Here is a 14,212-nt window from a genome sequence, read left to right on the forward strand (position 1 = left end):
CCTATCAAGCTGATTTAGGAGATGAATAAATAATGAGCAGTGCAAATAGGTGAGAGTTGCATTGATCTGGGACAACGTCAGTGGTTAATCAAGTCCGTTTGGCTCGCCACCAACTTCTAGACCTTCATTGATTCTAATGCAAATGATGCTAGCCATGTTAATGCTCACCCTTACATCAATGGTCTGTCCTTGCCACTGGCTAACAACTAGCCACGTATAGTACTGTGTCACGCGGAACATTAGCATTTTTGAAATCTTGTCTTGAATAATGAATCTTTTTGCTCTGTATCTGAGCTAGAATACAAATATGCTAATCAGCTGTTAGCCACCGTAAGCAATTAGGGCACAGCTAATGTTGGAGTCAAGTTTATTGGGCGTGGGGTAGCCTATTAAACCTAGCAGCTAAGCTAACTCATAAACCTGGTAAAATCTTTTAAGTATATTAAAAGTATTTTATTTGAGAAAAACAGCGAGAGTAACCTCTCTTCTGTCTCCTCCATAAATCTCTATTGCTCATCATAGAAGAACAGATACAGGGCTATTTTTTGGGTCAGCCTGCTAACAAGCTAACAAGTCCTCCTGTGTGGACAAATCCCAAACAACATCAGAAAGACTGTAAGGAGTTTGTTTTAGATTTAGGACAACTCAAACCAAAATATGCTGAACTTCTCTTGCGATGTTGCTCATTGACTATTAATCCCTTTTGTGTTCACACTTGTTCCCTAACTCCAAAATACTGCTTTAGCTTTTTAGGTGAACGCCAAGCAGATGTTATATTGCTGATGGCAGAGAAGCAAAGCAGTTCTCCTTGGTGGATAAATACGACACCAAAAAGGATCTCAAAACTAGAATATTCCAGGTTCAAGAGTGCTACAGAATTCAAATTACCCCCGCATGCTGCTGTAGCACTGCTCACAGACAACTAATGCCTCTACGGATGGTGAGGCATTTAGTTGTTGACAAACAACACCATGAAATTTGCATAAAATTCATTTTTGACCCTTTTCAGTTATTAGGACAGAGAGGATGCCTTAAAGTGAGCTGTTTTTCTCTTTTTCTAGCATCATGGAAAAGTGATCTTTGTCAGGACTTCTCAAATAGTGGGCTGGGCCCCCTTTAGGGGGGTGGGGGGGCGCAGTGAGGGGCCGGGGAGGTGGGGAGGGGCCGAGGGACTGGGCCATATCCATAAGACGATTGACTTCATGCTGCTCTACACGTAAAGCTAAACAAACTTAGACTAAAACAGTCTAAACGAAAGCTAACTGAAGGCTGCAGTGCAAGTGGGTTAATGTAATTGTTCTAATAGTGATAATGTTGACATGACAAAGTGATATTTAGTCATTAGGTATTAAACCTAATGCTTCCCTGTCATAGCAGGCCCTGGTGTGTAGTCTGTTGTTTTCATCATCTTCCCCCGGTGTAAATTGTTTTCCTATCTGACATCACTCAAGGTGAATTGTGGCTGTGGGCATATTTATTTGCTGCAATAATGAGCAAGTCTTTCTTTTGTTCCCCTGCAATTACTGAGAAAGTGGTGTATACCTACACACACTGTGTGAATGCTCCACATATCTTACCGCCACTCGATGTTGATTCTCCAAACTCAATGCTATATTTTCTTTTACAGGTCGCTATTAATCCTCTCATCAAGAAAAAACTGCCGCCCGACATTTTTGTCTTTTAATTAGCTGTCTGTGAGTAACGGAGCATGCAGGTGGAGGGGGAGGGGAGGGGGGGGCAGTTGTGTTTGAAACATAAGTACATATTAATTAGTGATACTGTACAAATCTGTTTAAGTTACAGGGACTGGGGCGCCAGGCCAAATGTGTCCAGACTTTATTGAACAGGTCAGAGCCAATAATATTGATAAGATCCTTCTGTGATCCTTAAGTAGGAAGAGTCCCATAAAAATGCAGTGAATTTTCAAATATATTTTTTTTATATTGAATCATTTTGCTCATCTTAATGCCTTATAGGTCAGACAGCGCAAGGAAAACACATGGCAGTAACAACTAAAAAGTACACAAAACCAAAAACTAAGGTTATATGAGATTAAAATATATCAAATGTAAATATAAAAAAACATCCAATGGTAGGTCTACAAAGATATATTATCAAAAAATGTTGTCAAGCTATTGTTTAAAAGGATCATTTAAAGGTAGATATACAGAGCGTTAGCCAAAAAAGACAAATATGTTTTATGCCAGAAAGTAGCTACTGTAAAAGCTAACAAAAAAGATACTAAAATTCCCTTCAAACCACATCCAGGTTTAAAGTGTGGGTTAAAACAAAGCTCTCTTACTCTGCCAGTGGAAATTTTTGTTTTATTTTAAAAATAGCTCTCAGTGCTACGACTGGCCCCAGGGCTGGACTCAGAACGTGCATGTTCTGAGTCTTTACCTGCTGCTTGGTTATGATCCTCGGAATGGTCCGTTTCCTGCCTCGTCCAGGAGCTGCTTCCATTTGTGGTCTGTCCTTTGATTAGCTTCAAAGACCAAAAGCCCAGCCTGATATCCACCTCAGTGGGTTTCAAACAGGTAGACTGTGGGTCAACAGGTGATTTCAGTGTCACGTTGTTCCCTGCAGTCCACGGGCAGCTGCACTAATGTGGTTTTTGTCAGAGTAATAAGAGCCTCTCGGAAAATGAATGTTTTTAATTACTCTGCCACAGATTTCCAGCGCTGTGGTGGTAATTCTGCTGAGCTCCACGGACGTGACCAACGGAGCACTTCCATTTAGTCGATGCCTTAATGCTCTCGGACATTATAGGCACACAACAGCACAGAGTGTAGTGCACATGGCGCCTCAGTCTCCATAAACCAGCGTCTCGCTCCTCCGGAGGAAATACTCAGAGATGGACCCTAAACGGCTGGCCTGGTGACTGCCTGTATATGTTTTTATGAGGACAATTCAAAGGAAAGTTGGTACACTTTCTAAACGCAATAAAATCTAAAGTCTGTAAACTGTTAATGGACTCTAACATTTATAGGCCCCAAACAGAACTGTACAAAATTTTTACGTAAGTACTGTACTACTATAACTACTGTATTTTTTCAGTAATTTAAAAGTCTATTTGGAAAAAAAAACCCCAAAAGCTAATTCTTAAAACAATAAACTGAAGAAGACTGTTTTTAAAAGAATAAAAAAGAAAAATGGGTAGAGCCATGGGTAGGTGGCCCCACTTGTGACAGCTTCCAGGGATGGAACCAGAACCACTATTTCAAATTATATTGTTAAATTTTTTTCATAGATTTCCTCCAGAAGGCCGAGGACGGCAGAAAAGTGTTTAAAACGGTTCAGCTTCAGCCTCTGGTTCTCCACATTTGCTGTAAGTAATTGAATGAGGAAACGCGTTGCTAAGAAGCAGGGCTATAACAAATGTATACACCCACCTAAGTCTTTTGCGCAGCACCGTACATGAACTAATTTAGTGGAAACATCCTGCACCGTAATAGCCTAATAAATGTTCCAGTTTTCAAGTGAATTTTATTGTAGAACACTTCATATTCAGTGGTTAGCATTCACTCTTTATTTCGGAAGCATAAAAAGACATTTCTCTGCAGCAGCAGTGTAGAGGTCCCTGGAGAAGGACGTGGGGTTTTTTTACGCAGCCAATTCTGATTGAGAAGTGGGTATGTGTAATGCTAACTGAAAAATAAGTGTTTGTCTCGATGCACCCACGTACACCCTCCACTACAGCACTGATCTCCCCGTATCTGTAGAGCAGGCTGGCCAGTTAGGCACATGGACCCGGAAATCCATAGGTTGTATGGATCAGTTTTCCTCATCTATGTCTCACTGGCACCTGAGCCTGCAGTGTGTTCTTCTATGGTATCCTCTAAGCCAGTGGTTCTCCAACTGTTTCTACTCTGTACCACCTGAGAAAACATTGATCTCTCTGAGTACCACCATGATGACCAACATTAGAATACAGCAGCAGAGGCCTTCACTGTTAGCTTCACCACAGGAGAGATGTTTAGAAAGATGTTTATGTTCAAATGTTGTGTTCATGTTCATGGTATGTTTCAGATTTATTCAATTGAAAATATATGTGTTTCAGATTTATTCAATTGAAAATAAATTGGTAAATGTGAAAATATAAATTTTCCCCGCGTACCACTGGTGGTACATGTACCACGGTTTGAGAACCACTGTTCTAGACTATCTTTAGCGTCAATACTGTTAAAGTGAAGACCTGTCCTGAGCCTGTCTCCGTCATGAATAAATAAATGTCAGCCTCTGCTGCAACAGTGTTCCAGGGCTTGAAGGTCATGAACATTCTACAATGGTTTCCTAAACCCTAACACTCGAAATGTTTCTCTGTAACTCTTCTAATCTTTGGTCTGATTAATCACCTCTCACAATATACAATTGATTTGCTTTCTTGTCCTGGGACTGATTTTAAAAAAATTATATATGTATATATATATAAATATAAAATATAGCTTGCCAAGACTGACCCCTTTTTGATTTGCCCCTAAAACTGAATTTAATAAAATGAACTTGAAATACCTGAAAAACCTGAAATATTTTTTTATTTTTTTTACTTTTAATACAAAATTCACCACCCGTTCCGGAATTTGGATTGCCCCCCCCCCCCCCCCCCGAGCAAATATTTAGACGCAGCCCCTAAACTGTCGGCCTCACCCACTCTACCTCCAGTCATTTTTTTATGCTGCAGTGTAAAACAGAAATTCACAGTGACATTCAGGCTAATCCACACACCTTCCTCCCCTCATTCTACTGTGGCTGTGTAAGAAAAGCATCCTGCTACAGTAAATGTGCTGAAGTGAGAATAAAAAGCGGGATGAAATAAAATAATAATAAAAAAAAAAAAACTGTAATACCTTTGGGTTGGGCTCTTATCTGCACATTTTGTGCAGCAAGCAGCTACATAATGGCGGAGATGAATGTGTGAGGTAAGGCTGAGCACTAACAGTGGCTTTAATGCACACTGTGCAGCCTAAGCATGCCGGAGCAAAAAAAAAAAAAAAACTTTGAGGACTTGAGCTCTCCTCCAAGATTAGCCGGTGATTTATTAGGGCTACTTATGCAAATGGAAACAATTGCAATTTTCCAATTAGGATACCTGAAGGCACAGGCAAGAGTCCCAAACGCCCTGGCAGAAGTCTCACAACAACAGCAGAGTCAGATGATGGAGGAAGCTGCAGCGGCGCCGGAGGGCGGCAGATTAGGGGCTGCCAGGAGTTTTAAAGGCAGGTGTATCGCTTTACAAGACTAAAGTCTCTTTTATTCATTTACAGGGTGTGATTTAAATCATTTAGTCTTGGCAATCCTGTTAGAATTATTACTGGTTGAATGAGTACGCTCACACTGGTTCTGCACCAGGTTTGTGTAGGATCGTGGGATCCAACCTTCTGTTCCTAGGGGACACAACGGAATAGCGCCCCCTGGCGATACATTTGGCTATAACTCTTTTTTTCACGTCCAATACTGATAACAATACTGCAACCGTGAGTATCTGCTGGTATCAAAATCAATCCCGTATCAGTTTTCTCCTCCAGCATGTCGCCAGCTGCGGTTGCTGAGGCGATCGTGTCCCTGGTTACAGAGTGTAGTTTAAAGCTGAGTTGAGCATTTGGGGCTATAGTTGGTTTTTATCAATGTTTGATCCTGAAATATTTACCAAAATCGGACTGATGCCGATCTTGGGTATCGGCTTGAGACGTCCCTTATTTTAACCAGTTGACTTATTGTGTTGTTCATCTGTGTTTAACTGATAAACTAATGAAATACCTGACACTCAGATTTAGACAGATGGAAGTCAGAAAACAATGAAAAAGTGTGAACAAGTTTGTAAAAAAAAAATTATAAATATTCTTTATATATATATATATATATGTATATATATGTATGTATGTATGTATAAGGCTAAAGGCTAAAGTAGACAATAATGTGAGTGCTGCTTTACTGGTGTGAGACCTAGCTAGTTGTTACATACAGTGCTAACAGTAAGATTTGAATATCTTGTTAGTATCAGACTCATTTTACACCAGGACAAAGTGAGAAAAACGTCCTGTATCTGAACGTCCACTCAAGCTGGTACCAAACTCAAGTAGGGCTTAAGGTGTGTTTACTAACCTGTACCAGTCCAGTCAAATGCTCCAGGACGCCCTCCATAGGAAGATGCAGGAGGTGATTGTTTCTCAGATTGAGTCGAGCCAGATTAACTCCTGAAAACACGCCCAGAGGGAGGCTCCGCAGCAAGTTGGCGTTGAGAAACAGCAGCTGCAGAGACGGCATTGTGTCGAAGGTCCCGGGGTCGATCACGTGGATCTCATTATACTCGAAATAAAGAAATCTGTAATTGAAGAGAGGGCAGTGTTACGGAGTATAAAAACATACAATAGCTGTGGAAATTGTTATGAACTTCAATAAGATGGTGTTTGCTATTGTGGGCTTTAATTGAGTTTTACATAGAGAGTATATGCAATGCGTGTTTACAGATGAACTCAGCACAATGGCTCTGTTAACGTGGTGATGTCTTTGAATGAAAGCTAATCACTTTTTAGCATAACATTTTAGCTATTCTCTAGGCTTCATAGTCATTAGAAAGACACACAGAGAGACTAAATAAGGAGACTAAACGTTGGCTCATAGTATAGCAAAAATAAAAGTCTTCTGAATACCCAGAATTAGCTATTAGCTTAATTGCAAATTAACCAAGATGCTATGGAAATTAGCTTGAAGGCAGCCTTAAAATCAATGATAGCCAAAAAGAAAGTAATAAAGTACATAGTCATTTACCTTAACTAGCACCATGACATTAAAACCAAAAAAAAGTGCTGTAAAGTCAAAATTTCAAAAGGCTAGATTATAAAAAATAAGATTAAGGAACAGCTGAGTGTTAGCTCCCCGAGCCTCCCTCCCCCAAAAACGTCAGGCTCGAGTAGCAACATTGTAACCTACATAAACTGCATTTTAAATCAATATTTGTTTGATTTAGTTCTCCCACACAAAATAATTAAAAGTGTCAGTAAATCACAGCTTAATGTTAACCAAGAAATTATTAAAATCACTCGTAAGACTGAAAAACATAATTTCCAAAAACAAAAACAATAAAGAGAATAAAATGAAAGAATATATATATATATGTTAATGGCTATAGGGTTAGCTAAACCTAAGTTAGCTAATGTATTGATTCAAACTGGTTGCAGGGGCAACAATCAATGCCTGGCAAAATCTCATTATTTCGACCATAAAGTGGGCAATAAACCAGTCGAGAAAATGAATTGGGCCTAAATAAAAACTACCTTGTTGCCACATTTGGCCCCAGGACCTTACTTTTGACTCTGGTGCAATAGTTGATGTGTATATTCATATTAGCTTGAATGGGTTGGAAAGACATAATTTTGATTCATGATTAGAGCACAGTTTGAATTTTTAACAGCTTTCTATCTTTCCCTGTTTTTATTCTGTGGGTAATTTACCTCCACTGCACCACAGCATGGTAATTACATCAAGTCATAAGAGAAAATTTGATTTAATCTGCACCTCCCCGGCTCACAGCTGATGAGATGATCAGTATCAGATGATATTGTGTACTTTTGCGCTGATGACTGCTTACACTTGCCTTGGCATGCCTCGTCGTCATGTTAAATTTAGGGTACTTTGAATTTTTAAAGTGTTTTTCAATAATGGAAATCAGCCCAAGCTCAAAATGCCCCAGAGTCACTGACGAGAGCTAAAAAGAGGTTAAAAGGAAAACTTCGAGGATGTTCTGAGAGCATCTCTGCTATCGATTAACAGTCAAATTAGTTGCTCTCAACATTTTGTGAAGTCTATCCTGAAAAGAACTGAGAAAATGGACTTTTAAAGTAAATATTGTGAAACGTTGTCAAAAATGTAAACCTGGCAGCACAGCGTGAATGTTTTCCTGTCCCCGTCAACGTCCACCATGTTTACTTCACTGCAGAAACGCCATTACAGGCGGTGAATGTTCTCTGTTTACATTATTTACAGAGCAATTAGCTTTGTCTGCTTAATCTGACACATACAGTAGTAGTACACTAGTAGTACAGTAGTAGTACAGTAGTAGTACAGTAGTAGTACAGTAGTAGTACAGTAGTAGTACAGTAGTAGTACAGTAATGTATTTAAATTTGGTAAAATAACTAATATATTTGATATTACAAGAAAATATGTCTACAGTTTAGCGTGAATTAAATAATGCTGTGGAAAAAAAAACATATACAGTATGTTAATAAAATATAATATTGTAACCTTAGAATGTTGTTAATGTATAAAAAATACAAATATTTTGAAAACATATACAGTATGTTAATAAAATAAAATATTGTAACCTTATAATGTTGTTAAAAAATACAAATATTTTTAGAAAATAGTGATAGTCTTAAATGTATGATTCATCGTCATAAACGTATGACTGTGTTTTTGTCATTTTAATTTTTTTCTCTCACAACTTTCTTGTCTCAATTCCTCTACAGTTACAGTTGTGTTCATGTTCATTTTCTTACATTTAATTTAATTTTTTACTTTCAACTTTATTCTTGTATTTTTTTTTCATTGTGGTCTTAGAAAAAAATTAAAAATAAGTTGAAAACTTTAACTAATGAACTCATATTATGTGATGGGAAAAGTTGAATATAGGGAAATATATACCATGACAAAAAAAAAACAATAAAATAGAATAGAATAGAATAGAATAAAAGGCTAATATTCTCATACAATGTAACATTTTGATTTTTTTTCTCGTAATACTATAACTTTATTCTTCTGCATTTCCATCTACATTTCACATATTTGTAATTGTTTTTACAGTATTAATTTTCTTCTTTATTCTCCCATTTATTATTATGACTTATTATGATTGTATTTCTGTCTCTGACATTTCCTTAATATTCCATCATAAATATAATTTTCTTTATGTATCTAGATGTTTTACCGCTTTATCAACAATTCTGTAAAAAAAAAAAAAAAAGAACCTCACACATTCCAGATTTGCCCTTCACTTGTGCGACGAACAAATGACAGAAAAAGAAAAGCCGGCTCTTACTGCAATCACACTTATGATGCTAATCAAAATGTTCTACTTCAAATGTAACAGTGAAATTAATACCCACGTACTTACCAGAGGAGAAAGACTTATTAGCCCTCCCACATGAAATGTAATCATTTTTAAGCACATCGTTATTGCCTTTTCACAGAGCAAGAAATTCTCTAACGCTGCACATCTAATCATAATCCTTTTTTTTTTTAATTATTTTGCTTGGCATCCAGAAACCAAAAGTTGTAAAAATGCAAATATATTTCAAATTAACGCCCCCTCCAACACCAGGAAAAATATATGGAGCCATAACAGAAACCACAATAATGTATACACATCTAATCATAATCCTTCAAACGGGGGTCTGTGGAGGTGGCTGTGGAACGTTTGATTGACAAGACAATTTGTATTTATTTATTTTTGAAATTTTATTTAAATAGTTGGGCACTGAATTTAAAAAATAAGCTTTTTTTAAGCTAGATTTGGGTTGTTGTTGCTTGTTCCATAGTGTAGCGGTTAGCACGCCTGCCTCGCATGCAGAAAGGCATTGGTTTGATTCCCACATGCTTGGTGCTTTCTAGTCACCGCCTGTTGACACTAACAGCATGTCTGCTGCTAACACAACAATTTCCCAAATATGAAATCAATACAGTACAAATGTATTATTAAACCTAATTTTATACAGCATGTCTGCTAGAGGCTTCATCTCTCCGTGGTTTGGAGCTCCTTGACTTGAAAAACTTTGAAGACTGTAGGCCAGTCCTTGAAACCAGGTTTATCTTTTCAGATGAACTCCCCATAGAAGAACCTAGTTTAGGGCGTGACCTGTCACTTGTCAAAGCGTCGGTGCAAAAGCCAGAGGATTTAATTCATTCTTGGAAAAACATTTGCAGGGAAACAGATAGACATGTAAATATTGACCAGTGGAAATTATAGACAGATCAACCCTGTGTGGAAGAGAAGTGTCAGAGGAAGGAAGTAGAAAAAAAAAATCATCATGAAATAACTGCACAAATGTGTCTAAGAGCCTAGAAGAACTAGCAAACCACTGGTGAATGACTGGAATTAACCTGTCAACAAAGTCAGCTGAAGACTCCTGAGCAGTGCTGGAGTCCATATTGAAGAGATCAGACTGAAGTCTGCAGAGGAGGAACACTTTGGCCATAGATTTAGGTAATATAGAAGTTATTTAGAGGAAATAAGGGAAGAGAACTTCCAGCTCACAGGAGGTTCTGTGCTTTTGACCGGAACAGGGAAAGATGAAGCGCTTTGGAGAGAAGAAAAAAAACCTCAAGTAGGCAACACCAAAGTGGGTCTTAAACTGAGGCTGTCAAAGGATTAGCTGTGGATTAATAGTAATTATAATTTAGTAATATGATAATAGTAATAAAGCGTGAAGAATCGTGACATGGATAAATCAAGAAGCTTTACTATGGCAAAAAAAAAATCTGTACATCGCTGGAACAGAAAAACAAATAACAGCAGGTATTGGTTTCACACCTGTTTTTATTTCTGACTAATCCAAATGACGGGATTATCAACATGAAAAAATAAATATACTCAAGTATAAATTGATATTTAGCTTCACAGAGTTGGTGGACTTTAGTCTTTACGGTGCATCTTAATGAAAGCTTATAGATGGTGTTAAGTGCTGCTTCGGTGACGCCCTTCGCCTCAACATTATTAATCAGTTTACAGTTCCACACAATCCCTCTGACATTTACGTCAGTCTGCACCGCAACCTGGTCTGACGCAAGCCCAGCGTCTGATCAGAAGTTAAACACAAGCCAGGCCGACTGTTGATGGTGTTTTAAGCTCCATGAAACAAAATCTTTTTCTCGCAGCGTGTGCAAAACACAGTCTTGTTTATCGACCATCGATCATATTAGGTAAACAATAAGTAGAAAGATGAAGTGTTGGATATACAGTGCTGTATTATCCGGACTTCACTTTTATTCATCCAGACTGGTGCGACTTATACTCAGGTGCGAGTTATATATTAGAATATAGAATTTCACATGTTTTTTATTTTTACACTGACGGCCACTAGAGGGCACTCTAGCTGGCTAGTGCGATTTATACTCCGGAACTATTTATAGTCTGGTAAATAGGGTATGCATAATTTTATCTATGCATTAAAATGAGTTGAAAATTTGTATCACAAATTAATTATATGTTAATTTCGACACAACCCAAGGAATACTTCAGTACTTCAGTACTTCAGTACTTCATAACTATACATATATCCCAAAAGCCCAAAAGACTTAAGTGAATATTATTGACCGTCAGGCCTAAAACCTTCGAGCGGAGCCAATATGAAATCTCTAAAGTCAAGTAAACGCGAGTGTTGATGAGACAGGATGAACAAATATGGAGAAATCTGAAAGATTTTCCAGTGAATCACAGACCAGGACGTCTCAGGAGACCACTCTGTCGTCTGTGATTAAGTGAAAATAGCACACTACTGACTACTGACTAGATTTGGAACAAGTGTGACTGTGGTGCAAAGCTAATCTGTGTCCGAGATACTCTGTTAGGAAATCCATCTGCTGTATCAAATCACTCAGGAAATCTTTTAAAAAAGAATTACATTTTCTTTTCTTGAGAAATAAGTTTGTTCTCGACTGTATATTTGTTTGAAGTGCAGTGAAGTCAAACTGCTTAAAATGCGCAGCGTGATCCAAAAAGCACAGAAAGGAAAGAAAAGGGAACTAATCCTACCTGAGGTTCTGTAGCCCCAGGAATACATGAGGGCTGAGACGTTCCAGGTTGTTCCCGTTCAGATAAAGACTCCTCAGGCTGGGCAGGCTGGAGAAAGCCCCCTCCTGAAGGTAGGAGATTCGATTGTTTCCCAGGTGGAGCAAGTCAAGGCTGGAGAAATTCCAGAAGTCTGTGCGGTAGATCCTCTGGATTAGGTTTCCGCTCAGGTAGAGTTTGCGGCCGTTGAGGGGCCGCGGTGTGAGCTGAGACACGTTTTGGAAGCCGTTCTCCTTGCAGTTGACAGTCAGACCCAGGTCTGTGATGTGCAGATTGCATGTGCAGCCCAGGGGGCAGATGATGGGGATGGGCGGACGTGTTTGGTAGCCAGCTACAGGGGGATTTGGCATCAGGCTGCGAGGTGTGGGGGATATTTTAGAGGGTCTGGGCTTTTTGGTGGGCTTCTGTTGCCTCTCTCTGTCTTTACGCTCTACTGAGGAAGACGAGGAAGAAGTGGAGGAAGTATGAGTGTTCTGCCGAGAGCCGTGCACCATGGAGGACGGTTTGGTCGGCCTTACCCGCCCGGGGTGAGACTTGGATTTAGAGTTAGGGGGCGAATGTTGAGGCTGAGATCCAGCGGAGGTGCTGCTGCTCTCTCCTTGCAGCTCTTTATCTGGCAGCTCAGCACATAGTTCCTTTCTGGGGATTTCTCGTATGTCTTTGCCGTGTAGGTGGAAGGGATATTCACAAGTCACGTCCCCGACCACAGCAGTGTAGGGGATCTGACCCAACCACTGCTGCAGCTGCAGCGCCTCGCAGCCACAGTTCCACGGATTTTCCTCCAGCTGCAGCTCCATCAGGGATCGACCGATGTACTCCAGAGTCCCAGCATATGCCAGGCTCTTCAAACGGTTTCCCCGCAGGTCCAGATGAGTCAGAGACACAGATCTGTGGCAGGACAACAGAGAGAGAAAATAGAGCAGCTTAGATTCAGGGTTTTTTCTGCACCTGCACTTTGCTTTTTTTGGTTGAAAACAAGATGTGAAATGATAGATATAGTTTGATTTGCTTGTAAAAAGTCTTGGTTGCTCACAATGGCATTTTCAACAGACCGTAAATGTCAGGTTAAGAAGACGACAACTTCATTCAACTCATACGTGAGAGTGAGGTTGTTTCTATGACAGATTTAATGGATTTTCTTTTTTTTTTTAGTGGAAAGAGATTCTGTTGAGTGCGTGACATTTCTAACTCAAGTGCTTTGTCTAAACAAATACAGTGTTTAAAACATTATTATTGTGATAATACATTGATTAATTAATGCCAACAATAGAATTCTGCACATAATAGATCATTCACCAGTGCAATTTCTAATCATTAAAAGAATTAAGTTTAAATATATATATTATCACCAACTGCTTATTTCAATTTCAACATTCAAGTGTGGCTGACACAGATAAAGGAGGAGCCTGTTTGACTTCATCTTTGTTCACTCCTCCGTGAGCTCATGTGTCCTCCACTGGTGTCCTTCACACTTACACCCAATGTTTTTTGTTTTGTTTTGCCAGGAATGAATCTTCCCTATCTGTTCTATCTCTGCGTCTTCAGTCTGGATCTACAGTGAGTAGTTCTTTAATCTTCGCCCATCTACGCCCTCATTTAACCCCTGAACCCATCATTCACGGTGACTGCACATCTCTCTAAATTCCCATGGTTTACAGATCTGTCTTGCAATGACCACCAACACTTGACTCTGCCTCTCAGGGATGGTTGACCATTGTTTGTCAGATCTGGGTTGGAGGCAGCACTGACACATGGAGACCAGACCCGGTCTCCAAAACCAGAACTGGGTTGGAGGCAGCACTGACACATGGACCTGGTCTCCAAAACCAGAAGTGGTACAAATGCTGGGCCACTTCAGGAGACATCCAGATTATTTTTTAAAAATATATATTTCTGCCACATTTGTCATTTTTCATGCCAGCTCACATCAATATTTCTGGGCCAGATGATATCCAGTAGTGCAGCATCACTGCCAGAACTGGCCCACACTTTCACTCCTGCCTGGGCTCTGGACCAGCTTCCCCACAATGAAAATGATATTTGTGCTACTCTGTCATTCATGGTTTCTTCTCTTACTTGGTTTAGACATTGCAGTGTTTATAATATGATTAATCTGTCTTCTATGATACAACTAATACGCCACAGAATCATTAATACAACAACACAGCAGACCTTGATCTCGTCGTGTCTAATGCTGCTATCTCTACAGATTAGAAGCAGCATAATTTAAAAGCTTTGCGGCAAAGTAATTGGAGTCTAACCTGAACAGATGAGCAGGTAAGACAGGGATCAGGTTGTCATTGAGGATTAGAACACGGAGCTTGAAGAGGAACCTCAGAGCACCGCTGTCAATTCGTTTGATCACGTTGTAGTCGGCCTGAAGGTACAAAAAAGGAAAGAGGGATAAATTGCTTCAGCGGAGAAAAAG

At 39.3% G+C, this 14,212-nt stretch overlaps 1 protein-coding gene across 1 annotated transcript in view; it reads right to left on the reverse strand.

Moving 5' to 3' along the window:
- Positions 1–14,212, reverse strand: part of LOC103379885 (SLIT and NTRK-like protein 3) — a 34,170-nt gene that overhangs the window by 16,525 nt on the left and 3,433 nt on the right. The window contains exons 3-5 of the mRNA XM_025059972.1: positions 14,046–14,161; positions 11,749–12,672; positions 6,103–6,322 (exon numbers count right to left, since the gene is read on the reverse strand). Coding sequence (XP_024915740.1) covers positions 6,103–6,322; positions 11,749–12,672; positions 14,046–14,161 — 1,260 coding nt within the window. The remainder of the gene's footprint in view (positions 1–6,102; positions 6,323–11,748; positions 12,673–14,045; positions 14,162–14,212) is intronic.

This window comes from Cynoglossus semilaevis, chromosome 1, assembly GCF_000523025.1.
Source record: "Cynoglossus semilaevis isolate Cse_v1.0 chromosome 1, Cse_v1.0, whole genome shotgun sequence".
Classification (NCBI taxonomy): domain Eukaryota; kingdom Metazoa; phylum Chordata; class Actinopteri; order Pleuronectiformes; family Cynoglossidae; genus Cynoglossus; species Cynoglossus semilaevis.